This window comes from Anolis carolinensis, chromosome 3, assembly GCF_035594765.1.
Source record: "Anolis carolinensis isolate JA03-04 chromosome 3, rAnoCar3.1.pri, whole genome shotgun sequence".
Taxonomy (NCBI): Eukaryota; Metazoa; Chordata; class Lepidosauria; order Squamata; family Dactyloidae; genus Anolis; species Anolis carolinensis.
Window position 1 is genome coordinate 30,339,931 of NC_085843.1, and position 27,503 is coordinate 30,367,433.

At 39.9% G+C, this 27,503-nt stretch overlaps 1 protein-coding gene across 6 annotated transcripts in view; it reads right to left on the reverse strand.

Moving 5' to 3' along the window:
* Window positions 1–27,503, reverse strand: part of atp8a2 (ATPase phospholipid transporting 8A2) — a 445,463-nt gene that overhangs the window by 269,081 nt on the left and 148,879 nt on the right. For all 6 annotated transcript variants that reach the window (XM_062974659.1, XM_062974657.1, XM_062974656.1 and 3 more), the window contains exons 20-24: window positions 25,394–25,463; window positions 23,840–23,924; window positions 20,231–20,370; window positions 17,733–17,871; window positions 12,557–12,621 (exon numbers count right to left, since the gene is read on the reverse strand). In XM_062974659.1, the coding sequence (XP_062830729.1) occupies window positions 12,557–12,621; window positions 17,733–17,871; window positions 20,231–20,370; window positions 23,840–23,924; window positions 25,394–25,463 (499 nt within the window). The remainder of the gene's footprint in view (window positions 1–12,556; window positions 12,622–17,732; window positions 17,872–20,230; window positions 20,371–23,839; window positions 23,925–25,393; window positions 25,464–27,503) is intronic.

Consider the following 27,503-nt stretch of genomic DNA (forward strand, 5'->3'; position numbering starts at 1 on the left):
GATAGTGCCTTGAAGATTTTAAAAAAAAAAATCATTTATTTATTTATTTATTTATTTGCAGTATTTATATTCCGCACTTCTCACCCCGAAGGGGACTCGGGGCGGATCACATTACACATATAGGCAAACATTCAATGAGTTTTAACATAGAACAAAGACAAACAAACATAGGCTCCGAGCAGGCCTCGAACTCATGACCTCCTGGTCAGAGTAATTCATTGCAGTTAATTGCAGCTGGCTTGCTCTCCTGCCTGCGCCACAGCCCGGGCCCATTAGATGCAAATGACTTGAACACCTAATTTCAATTCATATGAAAGATATGGTGTACAAAGCCAGACTATGAGATCAGGATAAAGAACATGTGTTCTCCAGATGCAGTTGCTCTTCAATGTCTATCAACCGTACCCATCGTCAGTAATGATGATGGATGATGTGATAGGCCACCCAACAACCATACTTTTCTCAGCCTTCATCTGCAGTAGCAGTGACTGTCCAGGCTTTCCCAGCTTTACCTGGAAATGTGAAGGATTTAATCTGGAATCGTTTGTGCAGAAAATATGGAACATAACAGCGGATCCCACAGCTCCTCCCAAGTACCTACTCAAGAAGGAAAGTCCTATAACCTATAGGATCAAAGTGCCAAGAACCCTCAGTGCACTACAAACTAGCCTCTTTGTAAGGTACAGGCAGTCCCTGTGATACCTAATAGAATTTTTGAAAAGAATGGCTTGTTATGGAAACAAGGATTGGTGATAAAGCTTTAATGGAGACACCTTTTACCTATGATAACTCTTTCAGGGAGGAATTTCCCTTCTGAGGGGTAGATTCCTCCCACTTCCTGTTGTCTCACCCCCATTCTTAATTAACTATGAGTCCTTTGTAAGTTGGATGTTTGTAACTCGGGTACTGATTGTATAGAACTTGTTAATGTCTGCCTTCAAGTCATTTCAAGGAGCCCCCAGTGGCGCAATAGGTTAAAACCTTGTGTCAGCAGGACTGCTGATCGAAAGTTCAGCGGATAGAATCTGGTGAGTGGGGTGAGCTCCCATCTGTCGGCTCCAGCTCCCCATGTGGGGACATGAGAGAAGCCTCCCACAGGGTGGTAAAACATCTGGGCATCCCCTAGGGAATATCTTTGCAGGCAGGCAATCCTCTCACACAAGAAGCGACTTGCAGTTTCTCAAGTTGCTCCTGACACTAAAAAAGTCATTTCTAACCAATGCTGACTTTAAGGCAACCCTATTGCAGGATTTTCTTGGCAGGATTTGTTCAGAATAAGTTTGCACTACTTGTACAATTGAGATACATTCTTCACCTTGTACTGTATATCCACTTTCCATGGACATTTTAACATACCTACCCTGATGTTCATGAAAAAGATGAAAGCTAACTTACACAAAAGACCCCATTAATTTACTAAGGGTAAACTTTAATGGATATAAACACCACATGAACTACTTGAAGAGGGGAGTAGACAGTTGTTTGTTTTTTCAGCCATCTCCATAAATTAACCTGACCTGGCCTATCAGTTTTCTCACAGAGGAATGGGTGCTTAGATCTCTACAGAAATTTATACAATGCCAACTATTCATTTCTATTTATTTTTCATGATCACTTTAATCACCGAGCTTCCAGTTAAGGCTGGAAATTGAGGTCCTTGTGGTTCTGTGAAGATAAAAATCTACATCACAAAGTAAGTGAATCTAGTGAATAAAGGGTCTTTTATTTTCTTTGTTGTGACTACTACCACGACTGATGATGATGATGATGATGATGATGATGATGATGATGATGATGATGATGATGATGATGATGATGATACTGTTGGCCCCCACATGTGTGGATTTTAATTTTGGGGGTTTGATTATTCTTGGATTTGATTAAAATCTTCCATATAGGAACCCCTAGGTCATCTAGAGCAGTGGTTCTCAACCTGGGGTCCCCAGATGTTTTTGGCCTACAACTCCCAGAAATCCCAGCCAGTTTACCAGCTGTTAGAATTTCTGGGAGTTAAAGGCCAAAAACATCTGGGGACCCCAGGTTGAAAACCACTGATCTAAAGCCATTCTATGGTCAGCATCCTGAAGAATTTGACCAGAGAGTCATACTACAGGACTCAGAAAGGGGTGTTCTCTCAGGTAAAAATAAAAGCATTTTTAATTCATGGATTTTTAAAACTTTGCCCCGTAATAATAATTATGATGGTGCTCATGTCTGTTTAATTTATTTCCAACCCACCTCATTCCCAATTCTTTAGTAAGTGTCCACTATGGAAATTCAAATTCTTTGGAGACTTAACTTTTGAATGACAATAGGCAATTTCTCCTTTCTAAAGCTTAAGGTACTGGATCTCCTTTACCACTATAAATTAATTCGATTGCCAGCCAGTGCTGAAGGTTATACTGTCAATTTGCAACAGAAGTCTAACAGTTGCCAAACACCGCAGAATAAGACAAGGGTGAATAAGAAATGCAAATGCCTGCTTGTGCTCTCGCCCGCTCTCTTTCTCTGTATATACATATTCCATCCCATCCATAGCTCACAGCTCAATTCCTTTTATTTTACTTTGCAGAATAAATGGAAACTCGATAATACTTGAATTACCGCATTCACTGCGTATTTAAAGCTAGAGGCCCAATTAGCCAGCCGCTGGAATTGAATGGCCCTGCTTTTGCCTGTAATTTTAGACAATGATTTCAAGAGTGGAAAGGAATTCTTTTTTTTTTTTTGATGTGGAGAGCTGTATATTTAATTCTGCATTTGCACTGCTGACTTGCTGTACATGGTATTGACTATCTAATTAACACTCTGAAAGTCTGCATTTGTTCCTCCCAGAGAGCTGGCGAGAGAATGGCGGTTTCCATCCATTTAACCACACTTCTCCCATTTCATCTGATTATTAAATACTGTTCCTTGTGCAGCTTACTCATTAACCTGATGTCTCTGAGTCTCTGCAAGATTAAGGGAAAACTAAAAATCTTCAAGCAATAAAAACTGACAGCGAAGTTGACCCCCCAATGTATTCTCTCTCCCAATTTTCCTAATTAGCCTCCTTTGCTAAGTCCCACTACTGCGCGCAATAATGGATCTCGCTCGGCCTGGCTGGTGATTAAGATAACTATGCTCAGCCCCAGATGTTGTTAAGAACAGCCTTGCTTTCTCCCCCAGGATGAGAGCCCACATTTTTTTTTATTGGGGGGTGGGGTGGATGCTGAGCCTTAAACCCCACTTGTCCCCTAGGTATTTATTCTGCCACTTTCCAACCCACTGTCTTTGCATATTAAAATTATTGTGCAGATTACAGAATAAAAGAGGGGAGGAACCTCCTTATTTGCTTCTTCTGTGCAAAATGCATAGTATCAGTATTAACATGTTACTTGAGATATAACAAGTTGCTAAGCTGATACGTAGCTTGTGTTTGCAGGACTCAACAACAAAAGAAGATTTGAAAGGAAAGTGTGTGAAGTGCGGGTGGGGAAAGTCATCAAACTTGACTAATTTCACAAAACTAATAAAAAGAATTCACAAGTTCTCTCTTGTAAATGGTCCCTTTTATCCATCCCACTGAATTTGAATTTTTAAAGTAAGGTATGCAGCAAATCCTTGATGGTGCAGCGGTTTAAACTGCTGAGCTACTAAACTTGCTGACTGAAAGGTCGGCAGTTCAAATCCAGGGAGCAGGGTGAGCTCCTGCTATTAACCCCAGCTTCTGCCAACCTAGTAGTTCGAAAACATGTAAATGTGAGTAGGTCAATAGGTACCACTCTGGCGGGAAGGTAACGGCACTCCATGCAGTCATGCTAGCCACATGACCTTGGGAGTGTCAACAGACAACGTCTAAGAAATGGAGATGAGCATCAACCCCCAGAGTCAGACACGACTGGACTTAATGTGAGGGAAAACCTTTACCTTTACTATGCGACAAACCTGTAGTAATTTACTTTGAGTTAGGTAGTTTGCTTTTTCTGTTTGAACAAAAAATATTTTCTTTTTTATTAAAGTACACATTATGACTTCAATTACATGTGTGAACTACTCAAATCAGTCATGGTGGTAAGTATCCAAAGGGCTGCTTAGGAATATACTTGACTATGAGTCTGGGGTTAAATCCAACCCATAGGTATGCAAGTCCATTGAAACCAATGAGTTTATGAACATCTGATTCTTTGCTGGATTTAAGAAGCAGTTTAGCTTTCTTCAGCATTTGAATTTTTTAAAATCTCAAGTTCTTTTTCTAAGTAATTTGTGAATGTTGGCCAATTCTTCAAAAATGATTTGAAATGAAATTCTCTCCCACTTGCTTCAGCCAATATGAACAGCCTTTTCCCACCGTGAGGAGAGGAAATTTTTTAGTATGCCTGCCACGTAGTTGTTAAAGAAGAACATTTCATGAGACAGAGATGGCAACCCCAATTCATACTAAAACAGCTGAAAAACACAGAGGTAGTCATACTGGGAAGAGGAAAGCACTCTAAGCTCCAGACCTGTCAATATTGGTTTCACTCACCTTCATGTAGTTGTTTTAAAATCAGCAAGTTCTTTTCATCGCATGTCTTCCAATTGGCGGAGTTTGGCAGGGACTGTCCCTATCAATCCTTTGCCACCCCACCTTCCCAGCTGCTTTTAAAATGTCCCAGTTTCTTACTTCTCATCCAATTTTCTTTCCCTGTCTTTGGTTTACTTCACCTGGTGCAAACTGAGTTCCAAGTGGGAAAGTAGTTTTCACTTAATTGGACTCACTATTTTGTTTCTTGTTTCAGTCTTTCCTAAACTCAGCATATATGTTCAAGAATCTCTGGGTCCTCCGATCTGGCTCTGTGGTCAATTTAATCACACTAGAGGACTTAAGAGATTCCAAGAGATGTATTTTCTCTAGGATCTCTTGGTCATTCAGCATGACTCTTTGGCAAGACCTTGAACACAGAGATTCCTAGCAAGAATATATTAATCAAATCTGTGGATAATCAAATCTGCAAAAGTTAGCCACCACTAGAAACACTACAGATGGCTACCTTTAGATTCAATCAATTATGCATTGAAATGCAGGACTTCTCCCAGTTTGTGGGGAATTATAAAAGGGACAGATATTGCCCAAGGCTATTCCTAAAAGTGCTTCCCACTTTCATAATGCCTGAAGAGAATGCTAGATTTGTCTCCAGAATTCCACTGACTAAAGCATTGGTTTAATGCATTTGTCTAGTGAATGTTTTCACAAAGCAGCAAAAATGCATTTCTAGTTTATTTTTTCCTCAAATATCTGTACTTCAGTCTCATTCTGATCAGCTCTTTCTCCTCCAAAGATAAATACAGCAACACAGACAAAAAGGCACTGTCAATTTTTTTAAGTGTTTGTTTGTCTAGAATTTTTAAGTGTTAATGCAAAATAGCAAAGATTTCCAATAAAGAGTATCAGACTTATATTTCAGCCCTCAATTTTAGAGTGCCCAGCTTTCCCCAATATAGTGCACCAAGATAAATTATGCTGTTGGGTGGCATTGTTGTAGCCCAGCATTAGTTACAGCAGGTAGGGGCTGATAGGTTCACTGATGATTTTCAGTTACATGGGATTGTTGGCTTTCCTGGGATTCATTCTGATGCAGGCCCTGGGATTCAGTCTCATGCAGAGCCAGAAAGTGAAATTGCTTTAGTCAGGGAGATAGGCACAGCTGAGCCTGAAAATACTATTGAACCTCAAGGCCAGTCACGGGTGTTGGAATGACCCCCTCCAGATAAGGAGTCTAGTGAAGACGAATTGATGAGAAATTTTCATGGGAATGCACCTGGTGACCTAAGCCAGGAGGCTCGCCTGAAAATTCGGCAAATAACCAGTTTCACTGGTCATCACGCCTCCGTGGGAAGCAAAAGTTCCAGGGGAGATGTAATGCTTTTATGTCTGTATATTAGGAGCTAACAGGCACCTTGCTCTTCAGTTCAGGCAATGTGGCGTTCAAGATACAGTCAGGCCTGGCTTCTCTAGATCTTGGCTTGGTTTTGTTATTCAAGAATTTTGGGAGTTTGATTTTATTTATTTATTTATTTATTTACATCACTTTTATCCCACCCTTCTCATCCGTAGGGATTCAGGGCGGCTTACAACAGTCGGCAATTTACATTGCCCTAAACACATTCAATAAAACAATAACAAAATCAATAAACATTACAACAATACCATGTTCATGTTGTGTATCTTTGTTCAAGCTTGCTTATGGACTTTAGTTGCTTTTGGATTTTGGGACTATTCTTGAACTGCTTTGCTTCTGTATTTACAAGAGACATTTGATTGCTGATTTTTTGGATTATACACCTTCTTTCCTTATCTCTGCTTTTTACTATATATTTTTGTGTGTTTTTACAATAAACTATTTGCCTTTACTCTTGACTCTTGTGTGGTGCTCTGGTCATATGCAGGATGATGTGACCATCTCCTTTCTGCCAGAGACAAACCATGAGATATATACACTGACCATTTAATGCAGTGGTTCTCAACCTGTGAGTCCCCAGGTGTTTTGGCCTACAACTCTCAGAAATCCCAACCAGTTTACCAGCTGTTAGGATTTCTGCGAGTTGGGGGCCAGAACATCTGGGGACCCAAAGGTTGAGAACCACTGATTTAATGCAATGGTTGAAGTTAGCTTCAAACTGTGACTACCAAACAACAAACTACCACAAAAGTGTGCAAAATAAAACTTTAATGTGCATCAGTGCTCTTCAGTTTGTGTAATCACCATCTGGGCCTCAAACCAGTTCCAGGATTTTCTATATAACAGTGAAACCACTTTCTTCAATACTGGTTTGAAACTTTGTTAAATGGTCAGTGTAGATGGGGCCAGATTTGCAACGGGACTTTTGCTTTCTTGCAGGAGGGAACTGGTAAATCATTCTGCTGTGCTCTTTATCACCAGCGCTGAAGAACTTTGCCCCTATCTTAAAAACTTACAATTTACCAGAGTGCACTATGCTTTTTAATTCAAGGTGCCTGAAACATGTCAATTAAATATACAAGCCTGCAAATTAGTTTCTTTGCCAACAGCCATCAAACAATTCAAAATTGATCTAAGCTGTTAACAGAGCTTTCAAAGCCCTTGTCCTTACTCTTAGGCACTGTAAAATACCAACTTTCCCATTTTCTTTATCCAAAATAACACAGAGTTACCTTGTAGTTCTGGACTTCACAAAATGCCACTTTAATACAGCTTAATTAAGAACTGATTCTCTGGCTGATTGTGCCACAGTCCAAGGGCAAGATTCCCCACCCCCCTCCTCTGAACATAACACTCCATAAGAGATTGGGAAACACTGTTTAACCTTTCTATAATTAGCACCAAGACAATGAAAGAAAGAAAGGACATTATTGTCTAAATATGCTGGGAATATTAATGGGTTATATTCCTTGATTCCACAGGCTTGAATAAAAGACTCTTTTTTGTGCCTGTACAGCAAAGCACCATGTCTAATTGATGATGATGCATAAATTTGGAAGAACGAACGATAATTATGACAAGAGGAAACATTTATTCCAAGGCCAAAGTCCAACTCTATCAATTACAGCACTGAACAACATCTCACTACATTTATTTCCTTTTTCTTCCCTAATTGATACATGCTGGCTGCATTGAAGTTCTTGAAGCTAAAAAGAGAAGTTTGCATTCAATCAAATGCAGGTTATATTCAGAGAAATATATGAGAAAAGGGGCAGATGAATATGACTTTACAGCCACTCCTCTGACTAGTAGCCTGCCAATAATATTTCCTGTTAGGAGCCCCCACTGGATTAAGTGAATTAAAGTACAGTAGCCTAAGATGCTATTGTTATTAGTAGGAGTAGGAGTAGGACTAGGAGTGGCGCAATGGGTTAAACCCTTGTGCCAGCAGGACTGCTGACCGATAGGTCGGAGGTTCAAATCCGGGGAGAGTAGTGAGCTCCCTCACTCAGCTCCAGCTCCCCATGCGGGGACATGAGAGAAGCCTCCAACAAGATGGTAAAACATCAAACATCCGGGCATCCTCTGGGCAATGTCCTTGCAGACAGGCCAATTCTCTCACACCAGAAATGACTTGCAGTTTCTCAAGTTGCTCCTGACACAAAAAAAGTAGTAGTAGCAGTAGTAGCGGTATTACAACTGTTACGACTAATGCTATATGCTGCCTCTTCGCATTGACAGGACTCAAAGTAGCTTACAAAAGGAATAAAATAATGAAGTCCTTGGTCCTTGAGGTTCCCCAGACTTGTTGTCCTGGGGGACTTCAATGTCCACGCTGATACGGACTCTTGCTCAGCAGCGGCTATGGACCTAGTGTCTACCATGGAGACACTAGGACTCTTGCTCTGCAGTACTGGGCCCACGCATCAAGCAGGACATACGCTAGACTTGATCTTCAGCGCAGGAATTCAAGTGACCCAAGCCTCTATTTTAGAGGTTCCATGGTCGGATCACTGTGCCCTGAGAGTCAGGCTGGAGCATGCCTACCCACCTGGCAAGGGCGCCGAGCCGATTTGGGCTCGCCCAAGAAGACTTATGGAACCTAGTAGGTTCCAGAATGCTCTGAAGGATCTGGAGCCTGTCAGCGACTCAATCGATGTGCAGGTGGACATGTGGAACATCAGGCTGTCCAATGCACTCGACGAGATCGCCCCTAGACGCCCTCTCCAACCCCGCCGAAATCGGTCTCCTTGGTTCACCGAGGAACTTCGATCGATGAAGCGGGAAAAGAGACGGCTAGAGGGCGTGTGGCGAGAACTTCATGACAGAGCTTCGAGATCAGCTTACAGGGCATTTATGGAGTCCTATGAGCATGCTACCATCGAAGCAAAGAGAGTATACTATGCCTCTTTGATAGAGTCCGCCAGCTCACGCCCGGCAAAATTGTTCAAAATAATTAGATCTCTAACGACGGTTCCTACCAACCCAAAAAGTGATGATCAGACCCCTTCAGCCGAGGCTTTTCAAAGCTATTTTGCTGACAAGATCTCACTACTACGCCGGGACCTCCCCGCCACAACTGATACAATGAGAGAACTTGAGACTCCGTGGCCACTTGCTGGGCCCACCCTCGACCAGTTCATCCCACTGGACGCAGAGGGTCTCGATAGGCTCATAGCTGCAGCTAGACCGACCACTTGCTCCCTTGACCCGTGTCCCTCTTGGTTAGTAAAATCCTGCTTGGAGGGATTACGTGACCCGCTGCTGAAGATAATAAACAGCTCCCTTGAGCAAGGAGTCTTTCCAGAGGGATTAAAAGAGGCAGTGGTCTCTCCTCTGCTGAAAAAACCAGATTTAGATCGTTTGGTTCCCTCCAGCTACCGCCCAGTTTCGAATCTTTCATTTCTGGGCAAGGTGATTGAGAGGGCAGTAGCGGTGCAGCTGCAGCAGTTCCTAGACGACACAGCCGGACTGGATCCTTTCCAGTCTGGCTTCCGTGCGGGGCATGGGACAGAGACTGTATTGGTTTCCATCACAGATCATCTCCGATGCCAGCTTGACCGGGGCGGGTCGGTGTTGCTTGTGTTATTGGATCTCACAGCAGCATTTGACACAGTCGATCACAATCTTCTGACCCACCGCCTTGCCGTTGCTGGAGTTAGGGGGACAGCTTTAAATTGGCTGGCCTCCTTTCTTCACAACCGTGGACAGCGAGTGGAGAGGGGGGGCCTGGTCTCTGAGAGGTCCCCTCTACATTGTGGGGTTCCTCAGGGGGCCATTCTCTCCCCTCTGTTGTTTAACATCTATATGCAACCACTTGCTCAGCTGGTCCGAGATTTCGGGCTCGAGTGTTATCAATATGCTGACGACACTCAGCTTGTGTTAAAGATGGAAGGCCAACCGGAGTCTGTACCCGACAGTTTTCACCAGTGCCTCGAGGCCATTATTGGATGGTTGCGTTCCAGTAGTTTGAGGGTGAATCCAGCAAAGACGGAGTTCCTATGGCTGGGCCGACCGGGCAGTGGGGATATCCAGTTGCCAACCCTGGATGGTGAAGTGCTACGCCCGTCTTCACTAGTAAAGAGTCTGGGAGTCCTCTTGGACCCTTCACTGACGATGCAGGCCCAGGTCTCCGCCGTTACCAAAACTGCCTTTTTTCATCTTCGGCAGGCTAGACGGCTAGCCCCCTATCTATCTAGGGACAACCTGGCTACAGTGATCCAGGCTACAGTCATCTCGAGACTGGATTACTGTAATGCCCTTTACATTGGCCTTCCTGTGTCGGTGATCCGGAAGCTCAAATTGGTGCAAAATGCAGCTGCCCGGCTCCTTGCGGGAGTCCCCATAAGATGCCACATAACACCAATCTTACGGCAGCTGCACTGGTTACCAATTGAGCACCGGATCACTTTCAAAGTGATGGTGCTTACCTTCAAGGCCTTACATGGTCCAGGGCCGATGTACCTGAGGGACCGCCTCACCCCTTACAAACCCCAGAGATCCCTCCGTTCTGAGGACCAAGACCTGCTGGAAGTCCCCAGTTTTAAGACCTTGCGTCTAACTGCAACTAGACGCAGAGCCTTTTCAGTAGTGGCGCCATCTCTGTGGAACACCTTGCCACCTGAAGTTCGTGCCTTGCGGGACTTGTTGGCCTTCCGCAGGGCATGTAAGACACACCTGTTTCGGCAGGCTTTTGAGTTCTGTTGCTGATGTTTTAAAAGGTGCTTTTAGGATGTTTTAAAGATTTTTTTTTAAATGATGTTTTTAAAATGTTTTTTAAATTGTTGATTTTAGCCGGTTCTTGTAAGCCGCTCCGAGCCCTAGGGGAGTGGCGGCATATAAGTTTGAAAAATAAATAAATAAATAAATAAATAAAGTACTTATAGAGAGTGCGATTTTTGAAATCTGGGCAAGCCATCCTTTTGTTTCTCTTTGTCACAGCATACAAAATACAGCAAGGTTTTTACCGGTCAGGCAAAATTAAGTTTGCAACTCCTTGTCTTGTTTCGTTAACATTTTTTAAAAAAATCATATAAGCTGATAAACCTATATAGACTGTAGAACATAGAGCACACAATTTGTGACAATGTCTGCCTTAAATTAAACTAAACTAAATAAAAAATTGTTTAGCTTCAAGTCTGGGGTCCCCTTAAAGTATGTACGCATAAACAACAAAGGCAGTCGAGAGGCAACCCTATGGGTTAGAGCATTAGATGACACCTGATGAGCATTCTGAAAACGTGCAGTAGACAAAGATATCTAGCACATCAAACATAACGATACGATCAAGGAATTTGATCTGATAGTGTATTGCGTGGGTGGCAGGAGAGAATAAAAGAGATAAGTCAAAGCCACAAAAATCAGGCTATGTTTTATAATGCCTTCAGTGCTACCCGAGATGCTGTTTTAGTAAAGAGTGGAAGATCAATGTGTTGTCGAAGGCTTTCATATCCAGAATCACTGGGTTGGTGTGAGTTTTCTGGGCTGTATGGCCATGTTCCAGAGGCATTCTCTGCTGACATTTCACCCACATCTATGGTAGGCATCCTCAGAAGTTGTGAGATCTGTTGGAAACTAGGCAAGGAGGGTTTATATATCAGTGGAATGTTCAGGGTGGGAGAAAGAACTATTGTCTACTTGAGGCAAGTGTCAATGTTGCAATTGGCCACCTTGATTAGCATTGAATGGCCTTGCAGCTTCAAAGCCTGGCTGCTTACTGCCTGGGGCAATCCTTTGTTGGAATGTGTTAGCTGGCCCTGATTGTTTCATGTCTGGAATTCATCTGTTATTCTTTATTTACTGTCCTGAGTGTTCCTGAGTGGAAGATCGTTCCACATAGCCCTGACATGCTGTCCTACAATGCTGATTAATAAGGTAGTAGTTATATGCCAACATGCTATTATTGTAGTGAAGATTTGTTCAACCCGTTTTAAGGAGCTTAATTCCTGGAGGCAAAAAGATGAGATATTTTCTCATGGATAATGGGTTAAGTGTTAAGATGAAAGGTCCTAATAAACATGATGGTCATCTGACTCTAATGTCAGATGCCTTACACACAATGTTGTCAAAGGTAACAAAGTTGAAATGTCTGTGTTTCTCTATGAGGGTAATATGTGTGAATATTTATAATACTCTAACAGAATAAGAAGAAAGTTTGTTTATTCCCACATAAACTAAATATCCTAGACTTAAAAATGTTTACATGATGATGTTCAACTGGACTGATTAACTGAACCACTATCTTAAGCCAGGTGACCAAAAACTGATAAAGATGACTCCAGACAGTCCAGAATGAGCTGACTGATGGCAAGGAATCCATCAGTTTAAAAGATAGTGGTAGGGAACCATGCTTGTTCAGAGCTCCCTCACCCTCAGATGACTCCCTTTGAGGACTTAATGGCCATTGCCTGCCCCTTTGAGTGACCCTGCCCCAGTTGGCTTAGAATAATAGAATCATTAGAGTTGGAAGATACCTTGTAGGCCATTCAGTCCAAAATCACATTGAAGGAATCCCAGACAGATGGCCATCCAGCCTCTGTTTACAAGCCTCCAAAGAAGGAGCCTCCACCACATTAGGTTGAATTAGATCATTCAATTTACTTAGATTAAAAGAAGAATGGCAAGCTTTTACTTACATCCAAAGAATCTTCATTCACAAGGATGAGAGACATACTCTGAGACACAAGCTTGCACGAATAACCTGTGGAAATAAATAAATACGCACATGATTTTTGCCACTGTAGTGATGAAGAAGGCTTTGAAAGTTATTATTTCATTCCTCCTTTGTAGTAATTACAAACAACTGATACTGATAGCATAAGGATAGTGATAGCACAGGGAATTAAGTACAACTCTGCTAGATCAGGTCACAAATTTATCTAGTCCAATATTCACATGGCTGCCACATTGTTTATGAGAAGTCCAGAAAGACGACAACGAAATCAACAGGACAATGAAATAGAGAAACTGAAGAAGAAAGCACATATATCTAAATATCTTCATTGGTATTTTGTGGGGCTTACTTTTAAAGAAACTTGCCTAAAATTCTAATATATAATAAAAATATATAACCCAACGTTCTTCATAGCCCAGAACAGACAACTGATGTCAGAAGATAGTTTTCTGTTAACAAACATACATTCTTCTCCTGACATCTCTTGACCAATATCTTCAGCATTTTGAAAGAGTCAGCCACCAAGGCTTGGATTTGGCCATTCCTCTACCCACCTTAGGGTAGGAGTAGATATTTTTGCAGTGGTGATAAAGTGGGCCTCAAAGAAACACACACTGGCCATGTTTAGAACAATGTTCCCTTTCTTTCCACTTCAGCCCTCCTTTTGTAAAACTGGGCAAATAAGTCAAGAAGCAGTAATCATCACTTCCCATCACATCCAAACCAAATTTAATGGCTTCTAAACAAACCAGAAAACAAAATCACAATTAAAAGTTGGTTTATAAATCCTGGCTTGTTTTAGAAGCCATTAATCAGAGTTTCCGGTTCTCGTGTCACAAAAAGCTATGATTAACTTCAGTTTCCCAGCATGTTTTAACATTTGTCTAAAAAGAAAAACAACACAGCAAGTAAGGTTTGCATATAATCTGTTTAATAAACCACAACTGTTTGAGTCTACTTTCCAGAATTTAAAATAATTGTGTGTGTAATCTCCTAACACCTAACCAGTTTATTTTCTGGGCCTGGCAGAAAAGGGGGTCAGAAGACTCTGTTGGCTTGTATTTATGTTTTAAATATTTAAATCCCGCCTTCTCTCTGAAGATCTTAGGACAGTATACAACATATAAAAAACATGACTGATTTAAAATAATGTAAATAGTAAAAATATTAGAAGGATAAAAACAAAATTAAACAATTGAAGTATTTTAAAAGAAGACAAATGAAAATCACTTAAAATGCTTTAAAATTTTAAATCATGCACATGTATAGATCTGAATAAAATCAATTGGGACCCAAAGGCTTTTGGAACCAACTCCGTGAGGGATCACAGAGAAGGAATCTCTCACATTAAGGTACCTTTACTCTCTATTTGTATATTTGCAAATAAATATTCTGAAACACCATAACCAATCAACTGCTTGTTCATCCAAAACACCCAATATACCTTGTAGCACATTCTGTGGCCATAAGTAATGAGTACACAGAGCCAATGCTAACTTCTGGTACAATGAAATGTCTGGCTTAGTTGGCTGATTTGGGGTATCATAAAAAGCCAGTAATGTTGTTACTGGTATTCTTTTTATAACGAGGAAACAGTTCCACAAAACTCTTTTTTTCTGGTGTCTTCTGACTGGTTCTGGGTACTATACAATTTGATTTAGGAAGGAACAAGGATGACGCTGTATCACAGGCTGAAATATGCCTTGGACCCACCCTTGCAATAACAACAATAATACAACAGCAACACCAATATAATAAAAACAATATAAATATAAATCATTACATATAATAATTCAGCAAAATCACAACCAAAGAAAAACGTAAACCACAAACTAGGCTTGTGGTTTTTTCCTCTCTCTCTCGAGATACACTCACAAAGAAACAAACAATGGGGAGGATGTAGCTTATTTTTAGTTACTGAGAAATAAAAAAATCTTCTAAGGAAAACTTAAAGGGGAAAACCGATTTAAAATACATCATTTAAACTGGCATAGAACAAAAACAAAACCCAAAACAAAAAAATGAGAGAGATTCCAAATATCGCTAGCAAAAAGAGATGTTAAATGTGATGAATTATTTCTAAATGTTCAGAATGTATACATGAACTTCAGCATGTACTGCAATACTTTATTTTAAAATTTCACTGAAAAATAAAGTGGCAGGACTGTTGTGCGTCTTACAACTTCTGTCACTCCTCTCAATAGCAGCATAGCCTTTCCCCAGGGACCTGCAGCCCTAAACTGTTACAAATTTGGTATAACTAATTCAAAGAGATTTTCTGGGAGTTTTTGATTGGAATAACAGCTGCAACAGTGAACAGTAATTTCTAAATCACTGCTTGCTGTTTTATTTTACATCTTTCAAATCAAGCAAGACATTATTTGACAACTGGAACTGCTGGATGGAGTTTTGAACAAAAACCAACGTTTTACATGGTTTTTTTTAGTGGTTAGCAAATTGGGAGGCTTCAGATCTTGCAAGGAGTTTCAGGGGTGGTTCTGGATTATATATTTTTTAAGTTAATTTTTTTAGACTGCAACTTCCTCTGTCTTGAAGATTTCAGGATCAGTTTCCAAGAGAGTAACTAATTCCAAACTCTGGTGCAAATTCATGTCCTTATTTATTGTAATATTCAATTGTTTTTTTATGTGTGAGTTCACAGCTTTCAGTAACCTGTTGGTTGATGGTGTTCTCATAAGGGAAAGAGTACCCAGAGTTGGTTTGCCAATGCCATATCTCCCTCCTTTGAAATAGAGTGTACAAAACCTGGCATTCCCAGGTTGTCCATCAGCCAAATAATAATCAGGTTGACACTGTTAGCTCATAAGATCAAATGGAAAAAGTGCCTTTACAGTATTTAAATTTACATCCCTCCTTTTCTTCAATGAACTCAAGGTAGTACACATAGAACAATTTGAAAGTGCAGTGAACCTATCTGAAGAAAAGGTTTGGCATTTTGGGCAGCTACTTTAATATTTGAGCTAAATTCCAGAGTGAGGTAACCATCCCACAGACATAGAAAAACAAGCACAACTGTTCATATATTGGTATAAGTGAAGTCCCCAATATGGTGTCTCCCTGACTACAACTCCCATTTACTCACAGCACAGTGCATTGGATTTCTCTCTTATTATCTGCCATTGTTCCATTAAGTTTGTTTTAAAATATCTGAACCTAATGCATTCCTCCATCTGTTTAATCCTGTTTCTGAAAATACATTTACAGTTTTCTCAACTGGTTTAAGTAAGTAAAGTACATATGATTGATTGAGGCTTGATTTGAAATGTTACTTCCAAGTAGGAGAAGTCACTTTTAAATATAAATAAAAGAGTATTATTGGGAGCTGTAGACTACACTAAGCATAATTCAAGTGAACTCTAAGGAAACCACAGCTTTGGCATTAAAAGCCTGTGTTAAATTAAATTAGCTAATAGTGTAGCTAGGCAAGTCCATAATACATACTGTCTTGGAGGTCACAAAGAGTCAGGAGCCTTTGTGCAAAAGCAACTTTTAAAGGAGTAATGGAAATTAAAACTTAAAGGAATAATTCTGCTCTTTGATGAAAATATGTGGAAATAAGCAGCACGGTGTTGAGAGTGAGCTGCAGTTTGTTAAAAGCTGTAGTAGGGCTTGACAGTTAGAGGCCACTGGAGTTCTTGATGATTGACTGCTATGGTCTTTCTTAGGCCATTCAGAATAAGTATTTTAGGAATTCTGTATAATGCACTTTAGACAACCAATGGCTACTATTCCTGTCATTCTGTTGGCATCTTGCATAAATCCCCTTATGAACACAGCTATATTTTTTGGCTGATATGTAACAACCATATTCACCTAAAAGCTTTAAAAGTGGAATTATGTATGTCATGCCATGATGGGGCATTGCAGATTGCACACTGTGCATAATATATCAATGTCCTTTGACTTTAATGAATTGAACACTGAACTATGACTGTAGAGACCAGTGTCTGAATCCCCTCTCAACCATGAAACCCACTGGGTGACCTCGGAAATATAATTCTTTCTGCTCAGCCATGGAAACCCACTAGGTTGCACATTCTCAACCCAGAAAACCTTGTGAATAGGTTGCCATACGTCAAAAACTACTTAAAGGCACACAACAACAACGAACTGACTGCACATGGCTAAGTTCCTTACACTGTGAGATGTTCTGTAGTGAGTAAGACTATCTCAGAAAGTATTGGATGTTGCATCCTTGGAGTTGTTCAAACCTAAGTTGGGTGACATCTGTAATCCTTTAGGTCAGGAGCAGGCATTTAGCCCTTTGGCTTCATATTGTGGCCCTTGAAACCTCTCCAAGTCCCTCATATTTATAAAAAAAAAATCCAACTGATTTTTCACCCTACCTCTACCCAATATCTCAAAATTGTGAAAAGCTCCACAGTTTTGTCCCCCATTCTTAATTTCCCCATATATCGGAAACTCTCCTTCTTCCCCAAGGTAAAAAAGAGTGAGACTCAGCTGATATCAAAACCATAGGGGATAGAGCAATTTGCCTGACCTCATTAGGAATGCTAGTGTGATTTACCACAAGATGCAGAGGTAAAAATGTGCCACCTCTGCTTTAGATGCTTTAGCTGTCTTAAGGATGCTTCACCTATTTGACTCCTGAACTGGGGATATTTTGGACTAGATGTTAGATGCCCCTGGGAATCTCTCTCCACTTTATGCTTGTAAAACAATGGAACATTTTGATACACTAAAATTCAAGTTATTTTCAAGTGTTGCCTTATTTTCAAGCATTCTCTCATCTATAGTGAGTTGGAGAGTACTAATGCAGCATCTCACTTGCACATGCTCGCCTTCAAAAACCTTGAATTAAGCTTTCTTTCTAATCTATGCACTAAAACATCTACTCTTGCTGTTATCAATTCCCACCCTTCAGTTTGTCCATAAAACCTAGGGTTTACAGTTTGGAATTTACAGTAGATCACTTAAATACATTAATCAAATTTAACTCATTTGGCCTATATTAGGAAAGCACCAGAATATACAGTAATTAAACAAATAAGGTAGAAGCAATGCAAACGTATTGCTCAGTTCTTTCAAACTCTGTCATCTTAATAGGTTTTTACTCTTTCATGGCAGCCTTGCTGGAAAAGTAAAAAGGTCTTTACCTATGTTGAGAGCTGTTTCTTGCTTGTCCCCTGTTAGTACCCAAATCTTGATTTCTGCTTTCATTAGAGTGGATATTGTTTCTGGGACACCTGCTTGAAGGCGATCCTCAATAGCTGTAGCACCAAGAAGGAATAAATCCTGAAAACGGCCGAAGGAAAAGAAAGAGAGGATTGAGAAACTGACTTCTCTTTATGCTGCTATTGGCTTGGACTATACTCAAGAAGGACTAATTGACTAATTCGGCACAATTTGACGGAGTCCTTTTACCGCCACCAATACCCAGTCACTGCACTTTATTACTGGCTCATCATATAAGTGACCTTGCAATATATTGCACATGCATAATTTATTGCCTTGCCTCCAATTTTTGAACACAACCATTGTGCCTGGTTATTGATTGTTGTTAAGTTTATGCTTTTATCATTTTTTATGTTTTTATGTGGCACAGGCTGGTGAGCAGCCTGCTGCAATAAATCACTCTGACCATGAGGTCATGAGTTTGAGGCCAGCCCGTGGCAGGGTGAGCACCTGTCAATTAAAAAATAAAAAATAGCCCCTGCTCATTGCTGACCTAGCAACATCTATCAAGTAGGAAATAAGGTACCACTTATAAAGTGGGGAGGCAAATTTAACTAATTTATGACGTTAGAATGAAGAAGTGCCATCACAGTGGATGATGAAGCAGCTCCTCCCCCCTGTGGCCAGAATCGAGCATCCCCTCAGGAGAAGATTAAATTTCCTCTGCGTCTGTCTCTGTCTCGGTTCTATGTGTATATGGGCATTTAATGTTTGCCCTATATGTATATAATGTGATCCGCCCTGAGACCCCTTCAGGGTGAGAAGGGTGGAATAGAAATACTGTAAATAAATAAATAAATAAATAAATGTTGTTGCATTTTATTGTTGCATTACTGAGCTTGGTTCCCATGTAAGCTACCCAGAGTCCCTTTGGAGAGATGGGACAGGATACGAATAAAGTTATTATTATATTATTGTAAGGATACTGTATTTATATATTTTTATTTATTTAATATCACCCAAGATTAGGCAGAAGATATCTCACAGCAGATTCTAAAAATATAATGAAAAACAATCATTACAATAAATAAAACTTTTAATAACAATTGAATAAGCTATCCTATCTACATCCTGTACATGGTGCTGCCTTTGGAAGTGTTTGGAAACTTCAACTGGTCCAAAGAGATATAGCCAGGCAGACTGTTCACCAGGGCTGGCTATGGGGAACACAATTCCCTTACTGCAACTGTGCTGGACAGTTTTTGGAGACAATTCAAAGTACTGGAGACGACCTCTAAAGCCCTGTCCAGCTCAGTTCCAGGTTACCTGAAGAATTGTGTTCTCCCGTATGACACAGACCATGCTTGAGATCTCGTGGAGAGAATAATCTTTTTCAGGGTATTGCAATACCTTTTTCACTGGCTGCTCCAATATCCTGAAACTCCCTCCCCAGAGTTTAGTTTAACATCATCTTTACTACCTTTCTACAGGCAGATCAAGGGTTTGTTTTTTAATTTTATTTTAACAGTCCTTTCAAATTGAATTTTAAGGAAAGAGGCCTTGTATAATATGCTGGAATTTCATTTCTTGTAATGGTATATGCTTTTTCATTTTTAGTAGTTTGATTGCTTTTTAATATGGATTCTATGGTTGTGCCTTGAATTCAAAACTTGGGAAAAGGTGGAAGATGATGAACCAATTTAAAATTGATTAGAAATACTATAGAAGAAACAATATAATTATGAAATAGTACAGTATCCCCATTTAAAATCCCAATTTTTCCCATTTACTGCAAAAAACAGTAAACACCCAAAGGCCTGTCTAAATAAAAACATATTTGCTGGTAGGAAAAAAGGCTCCCCAATCTAGTCTCCCAAGGAAAGGAGTTCCACAATTTGGAAGCAGCCTCCAAGAAGATCTACCGACGTGTCCTCACCACACATACATGTAATAATAGTGGGACAAAAAAAGTTTTTCCCTGAAGATCTTAAAACTCTGGCAGGCTCATGTGAGGAGAAACAATCTTTCAGATAGTATAGCCCTAAGACATAAAAAATCAATGACAGAAAGCTATATCTTATCCTTTTTGCTATTTTCTGACAATAGGTGCACAGTGTACAGTTAATGTTTACTGTTCCTCTCATATGAAAATGAGACATTTTTTAATGCATAGGGGTACCAAGCACTTTGATTTGAAGTAGGGCAATGATTCAAACACAGTTACAGATGTCCCTCCACATTTGCAGGTTAAGCATTCACAGATTTAATAATCATGGATCGCAGTATTTATTGCCATCTCCGCTGATGCAAATGCAAATGATAAAACATGTTGACTGCAGGAATTTGTAGGTCTTTTAGAATGATTCCTTAGTCAACTGAAAGAATTAACTTATAAGCAATTTTGTTAGTCTCCTTACTACCAAAATCAACTTGGAAAGAATTAACTTATAAGCAAACCAAAGCCTCATCTTGTAGTTACCTTCTCAATGATTTCATAGCACTCCTCCAGTTTTTGAGCTCTATCTTTCAGGTTTGTGCTGGCTTCATTATATACGTTCAACCAATCCTGGTAAGCATTTTCAGATAGGTCTGCATATGCAATGCACAAAGTTCTCAAACCTAAAAAGGAAAAGTCAAAAATGGGCATCTGAACATGTAAATCTTACCATACGTTGTCCTTCATTTTTATGCAAAAACAACTATTAAGTGAACAGACTGAGGGGACGGACTGTTACACTGCCAGCCTGTAAATTTAACTTTACAGTAAAGGTGTGTGTGTGGTTTTGAGGTTATATTATCTAATAAATAAAGAAAACCCTGCAATTAAAGGGATGAAACCTTACTGACTTCCATGGCTGTGACAGAGTGTGGGGAATTTTTGTTGTTATTTTTTATTATTTATTTATTTACAGCATTTATATTCCACCCTTCTCACCCTAAAAGAGACTCAGGGTGGATAACAACACACACATACACAGCAAATATTCAGTGCCGTTGGACATACATGACAGACAAACAGAAAGAGGTATATCAGCATTTTTTCCAACTTTGGCACCTGAAGGTTATGCTTGATTCTGGCCATGGGGAGGGGTGTCACTCCATCTGCTATGATGACGATCCCTTTGATCACAGAATTTTTACTCCTTGTTCTTTGATTACTGGCATTTTTATGATTCCATAAAATATTCCCCACTTAAGCAGTGCCAAATTTCTCTATTCACAGCTCAGCTGTTTTTGAACTGCTTAGGTGGACAGTGAGCTGGGCTGATGGTCGGGTGCTCACTTTGACTCGGGCTTGAAACTGCCAACCATCCGGTTGGCAATGATCTATTGCTGCTGGTGATTAACCAGCTGTGCTAAAGTTCAGTCCACATGTGGTCCAAAAACACATTTCTCTGAAATGTATTTTGGACCACATTTCAAGAAACCTCGAGCCGGCATGGGCAGTGGATCTATTGGCTGGGGATTCTGGACACTGTAGTCAATAAAAGCTAGCTTTTCAGCTGGAGTTCCCCTCTCATTCAGTGTAGATGCTTATCTTTTGCCACATTTCACATTTAAAGGATACCCTCTGAAATTAATAGGACTTGGGTTAACCATAAATCAGGGAAGGAGAGTGCTGTAGGACAAATTGTATAAAAGGGTAAGAAAATGCTATCATTGACCCCACTATGACTTCATAAATTTGCAACTGGTGGAGTGCCGCCTTCTTCCTATCTATTAAATGTCTATAATGATTGGATTTTATTCTTAATTAGCACTGGATTCCAAAGTAGGCATATGAAAAGTTAATCATATCAATTAAAGTCTTCTTGATATTTTAGGTCTAAGCATTGATCTAATAACCTCATACTTGTTTTCTTTTCCTTTGTGTAGTTCAATGAGGACAAATTACTTCAACTAACTGAGTGTAAAAGATGACCTTAGAAAAATGGAGTAACTCATGGCTTTCAGGAATCACAACAGAAGTGGATTGAGAAAAATGGCCTTGTATCTCATTGTCTTGGAAGGTAGAACTACACTTGCCCCTATTCTTATTCCACTAAACTTGCAACCCATATGTAGTTAATATTGCAGTATAATTCCACTTTAACTCCTATTGAATGTGGTTGAGGGAAATGTTTAGTATTCTCAACCAGAATGTTCTAGAGTCTTACCAAACTCAAAGCCATGATTTCATAAGATGAAGTCATGGCAATTAGAAGTGGAACTATAGTGCTATAATTAGGTAGTATGAAAGCTCCCCTGGAGCAGGAACTTCTATAAGCTTTCAGGTTTAAAATGAATTACTTATTTGACTACAATGTACTTTAATATTAAATTGTAAGTCACAGAACCATGACATGAGGTAAGAGCATGTTCAACAGCAAATACTTTAATGCTTGGTGTTTCTGTTTAAAGGACACACATGTAATTTGTGAGGATGTTTACACGACTTAACCATGCACAATAATCTGAGGAACAGTTCCCTTTGGAATACAAAAAAACATGATTTTACGGGACCATTGACAGATCTCAGCATATATTAAAAGTAATGATTTCTCTTCTGGCACAAGTCAACCAGAAAGAAAGGAGAGAGAATGTCATATAAAAGAGAAAGAATATATTATTGAGGATGTGGGAGTTCTTAGAACAAAGTGTTTTATGTGTATGTGTGCAAGTGAGGGGAGTTTTTCAAGCATGGGAAGAAATAAGGTTCTTCCTGCAATATGGTGTCATAAAAATTGCAATATAAAAGGAGCATTGTCCATTCCTCAGATTGCTCTACCTTCACAATGTCCTCATTACCAATGAAATACGAGATTGGACTATTTGATTTCATACACCAAAATCAGGTTCCGAATAAAGAGAAACCCAATGGGGGTGTCGGCTGTAGGATACAGTTACTTTTACAATATTGCTACCATACGTTTCACCTTTTCTTGTCCTCTCTATTGTATTCCCCTTTTGCCTCATTCACAAACCATTGCTGCTTTCCTCTGTGCCCTGAATTTTATTTATCAATAGTGTTGGCATCAGTCAAATGCTGCAAGGCTCTAGTATGTTATTTCTAATGCATCTGTCTACATGCAATCATCTACTGTTTCACAGCTCTTCCAAAAACACCCGAACTTTGAAATGTTAATTTTTGTACTACAGTTAATCACTGGCAATAATGACAGTGGGCTTTTGGAGTTGTAGTTCTGGAGTTCCAGGCACAAACAAGGCTATAATTCAGACTTATCCCATTATCACTAAGGTATACAGAACTGCATTGCTGTCTTGACCATTATACTTTGGATTTTGTTCCAACACCTCCCTTGTTTAGTGACCAATTGCAAGGTAAAATTGTATGAGTGGCAAACCTGCTTTTTAGGAGCACATACATTTCTGTTGTCCCACATCCATGTCTAGTCCCAATGGTTTTGCAACACTACCTGTGAAATCAGGGGCTATAGCAGGCATGGGCAAACTTTGGCCCTCCAGGTGTTTTGGACTTCAAGTCCCACAATTCCTAACAGCCTACCAGCTGTTAGGAATTGTGAGAGTTGAAGTCCAAAACACCTGGAGGGCCAAAGTTTGCCCATGCCTGGGCAATAGCAACCTGCCTCCATGCCCTCTGGGCAAGGATATCCCACCACACCATGTTCAAAAGGGAATGTGTATAGACGAATCCATCTTCATCTTATATGTCAATTTTACACCTCATCACACTAGAGCAGTGATTCCCAACATTTAGTTCTCCAGATGTTTTAGAATTCAGTTCTGCAATTCCTAACATCTGTAAAATGACAGAGAATTCTGGGAGTTGAAGGGGGCTTGGAGGGCCAAAGGTTGGGAACCACTGTGCTAGAGCTTAAAGAGTAGGCAAAGAGTATTCATCCCACTTAAAATTCTGTGGCTGTCTCCCACGGAATTCTTTAGCTTTCTAGATGTCATTGGACTACAGTCCCCACATTCCCCAAACACTGGCTATGCTGACTGCACTTCAAGGCCACCTGAGACATCACAGAAGGCCCACCACTGACACACGCATTGATATGGCATTGTAGAAAGGTCCATTCTGGTCTACACATTCTCATCCAATACTATTACAGTGAATGTTTACCTTCAGTAGCAAAGTATTCCAGATGACATAGTGTTGGCTCCATGTACAGGGAATCTTTGGACAGTCTTTCAAAAATGACATTATCCTGCCAACAATGAAGCACATAAATAAGGAGCGCACAGAGAGATACATTGCATAAATATTTATTTAAGACATATGTATATTCTGCCTGTCCAGAATACTCATGCTGGCTTGAATCCAAAACATTTCTATGAGCAGCAAGGGAAATATCTTTAATATCTCAAGAAGACATTTTAAAAAAATTAATTCCACTTGTATTTATTAGGGTAGTCATCTTGAATGCTATTTCTTGCCAGAAAGATTAAATACACGCATTATCAGATTCAACAAGCAGGTGCAGATGAACACCTAGGAGACAAACAACAACCCTAGGTATTAACCTCTTGGAAAGAACATTTGTGTTTGATACTTTCAGAACTGGAGGCCTTGTTTATTGATTTAGATCCTGAGCACCACAGAACAAACATGTCTCAAAAGATGCTCAAAAGATGGCTGTTTAATTGATTAAAAGGCCTAACAAATATCATCTCATTTACACTCATAAGTCTTTCTTAAGGGGTTATTTAAAATCATTAAGGTAAAGTTAAAGGTTTTTCCTTGACATTGTTTAGTTGTGTCCGGCTCTGGGGGTTGGTGCTCATCAAAATTTCTAAGCTGAAGAGTAGGCATTGTCCTTAGACACCTCCAAGGTCATGTGGCCAGCATGACTGCATGGAGCACCATTGCCTTCCCGTCAGAGCAGTACCTATTGATCTACTCACACTTACATGTTTTCGAATTGCTAGGTTGGCAGAAGCTGGGACTAACAGCAGGAGCTCACCCCATACTGTGGATTCGAACCACTGACCTTTCAGTCAGCAAGTTCAGGAGCTCAGCAGTTTAATCCTCTGCGCCATCAGGGTCTCCAAATAAAACTTAAAGAACACCACATATAATGTACCAATATAGGATGTAAAATTACATGCTATCACTATTGCATTGTACAGTATTATATATGCATGAATTATCCTTTTATGATTTTACATACCCCCTCTTAAGAGTGTTTGTTGTTGCTGTCTGTTTTTGTTTCCAACTTTTGGTGAATCTATAAAGTTTTTTTATCCCTTGTAAAAAGTGATAACATTGGGCTTTTAGTCAATAAAGCAACCCTTTTAAATGTCTCTTGAAACATGTTTCTGGTTTCTTCTGCAGATTGGCATTGCCATAATTTCTGCTTCCTTTGTTGGTCTTGAGCACACCAGAGAGCAGAGTCCATCTCATTTTATCCACAGGTACTTCTTTAATATGAATTTGAGCCTTAGAAGTTAAACAGTCCTTAATGGCAGAATCCACCAAAAGCAAAACCACTGAAAGCTATGGGACTTATTCAGTTGTGAATAACAAGTTCCATTCATTTCAGTGAGACTACTGGGAGTGGGGCTGATGTTGGATTTAACCCAGTATTAATTATAGTTGCTAACATTTATGAAACTCAATACATTAAAGCCATAATGCAATGGGCCATTGTCGAGTTAATAATCGTGGAACACTTACAGCTCCTTTGCAGTACAAACGTAGCTTTCCTGCTGGAGTCCGGACGATCACAGACATTCTTTTTCTGTTACTGAGAAGGGTAAAGAAAGAGCCTCATTGTGATATTTAATTGTTGTCCTGTTAGTTGTCCTGTTAATTACAGCAAATAAATCCTGAACTGTGGTAGATATTATTTATGAGTAGCTATGCTGGTTCTTGCTCACATTCATTCTTGTCACCCTAGAGTTGCTGCTCCAAACACCTCTTGTTTCCAGACCTTTTAAGTATGGTAGTTTTCACCCTTTTATGTATTACACCAATCTATTATTTGAAGTGTACGCAAATTGTTATGTGAGTGGAGATTGGAGTGATGGTTGCTGGTACACAAGCACTAACATATTCCTTATATACAAGACTAGCTGTGCCCGGCCACGCGTTGCTGTGGCGAAGTCTGGTGGTATGGGAAATAAAGTATTGAGGAATTGGTGGTAGTTAAGGTCAAGGGTAAAGGTTTTCCCCAGACATTAAGTCCAGTCGTGTCTTACTCTGGAGGTTGGTGCTCATCTCCATTTCTAAGCCGAAGAGTCGGCGTTGTCCGTAGACTCCTCCAAGGTCATGTGGGATGACTACATGGAGCGGCGTTACCTTCCCGCCGGAGCAGTACCTATTGATGCACTCACATTTGCATGTTTTCGAACTTCTGGGTTGGCAGAAGCTGGAGCTAACAGTGGGGGCTCTCTCCGCTCTCCCAATTCAAACCTGTGGCCTTTCAGTCCAGAAGTTCAGCAGCTCAGCGCTTTAACACGCTGCGCCATCAGGGGATATTATTTCCTAAAGGTTGTGAATATACAATATTTCTGATTGGTTTTTTTTGTTTGTTGGAGGCAAGTATGAATGCTGCAATTAGGAAAAATGATTAGGATGTAATGGCCTTGCAGCTTTAAAGCCTGGCTGTTTCCTCCCTGAGTGAATTTTTTGTTGGGAGGTGTTAGCTGGCCCTGATTGTTTCCTGTCTGGAATTCCCTTGTTTTCAGAGTGGTGTTGTTTGCGATATTTTATGTGCTTCTACTGTCTGTGGCCCTGAGAAAACAGAGGATATGCCAGACTTTGATGATGGGAATACTTTGTTGGGAGGTGTTAGCTGGCCCTGATTGTTTCCTGTCTGGAATACCCTTGTTTTCAGAGTGATGTTGTTTGCGATATTTTATGTGCTTCTACTGTCTGTGGCCCTGAGAAAACAGGATTTGCCAGACTTTGATGATGGGAATACTTTGTTGGGAGGTGTTCGCTGGCCCTGATTGTTTCCTGTGTGGAATTCCCCTGTTTATTTACTGTCCTGGTTTTAGAGATTATATTGTTCTGCATTATTCTATCCCAGTAATTATTTCATATTAAAGAAGAATCTCACTTATCCAACATTCGCTTATACAATGTTCTGGATTATCCAACGCAGTCTGCCTTTTCATAATCAATGCTTTTGTAGTCAGTGTTTTAAATTCATTGTGATATTTTAGTGGTAAATTTGTAAATACAGTACAGTAGAGTCTCACTTATCCAACATAAACGGGCCGGCAGAACGTTGGATAAGCGAATATGTTGGATAATGAGGAATTAAGGATAACTCTGTTAAACATCAAATTAAGTTATGATTTTACAAATTAAGCACCAAAACATCATGTTAGACAACAAATTTGTCAGAAAAAGTAGTTCAGTACACAGTAATGCTATATAGTAATTACTGTATTTATGAATTTAGCACCAAAATTTCACGATATATTGAAAGCATTGACTACAAAAATGCGTTGGATAATCCAGAACGTTGGATAAGTGAGTGTTGGATAAGTGAGACTCTACTGTAAATACTACATAGCATTACTGCGCATGGAACTGCTTTTTCTGTCAAATTTGTTGTATAATATGATGTTTTGGTGCTTAATTTGTATAACGATTACCTAATTTGATGTTTAATTGGCTTTTCCTGAATCCCTTCTTATTATCCAACATATTCACTTATCCTGCCGGCCTATTTACGTTGGATAAGTGAAAGTCTACTGTATATTTCTAATCTTATATTATCTGCTCAGAACTGGATTATATGAGGCTCCTTCTTCACAGCTGTATAAAATGCACA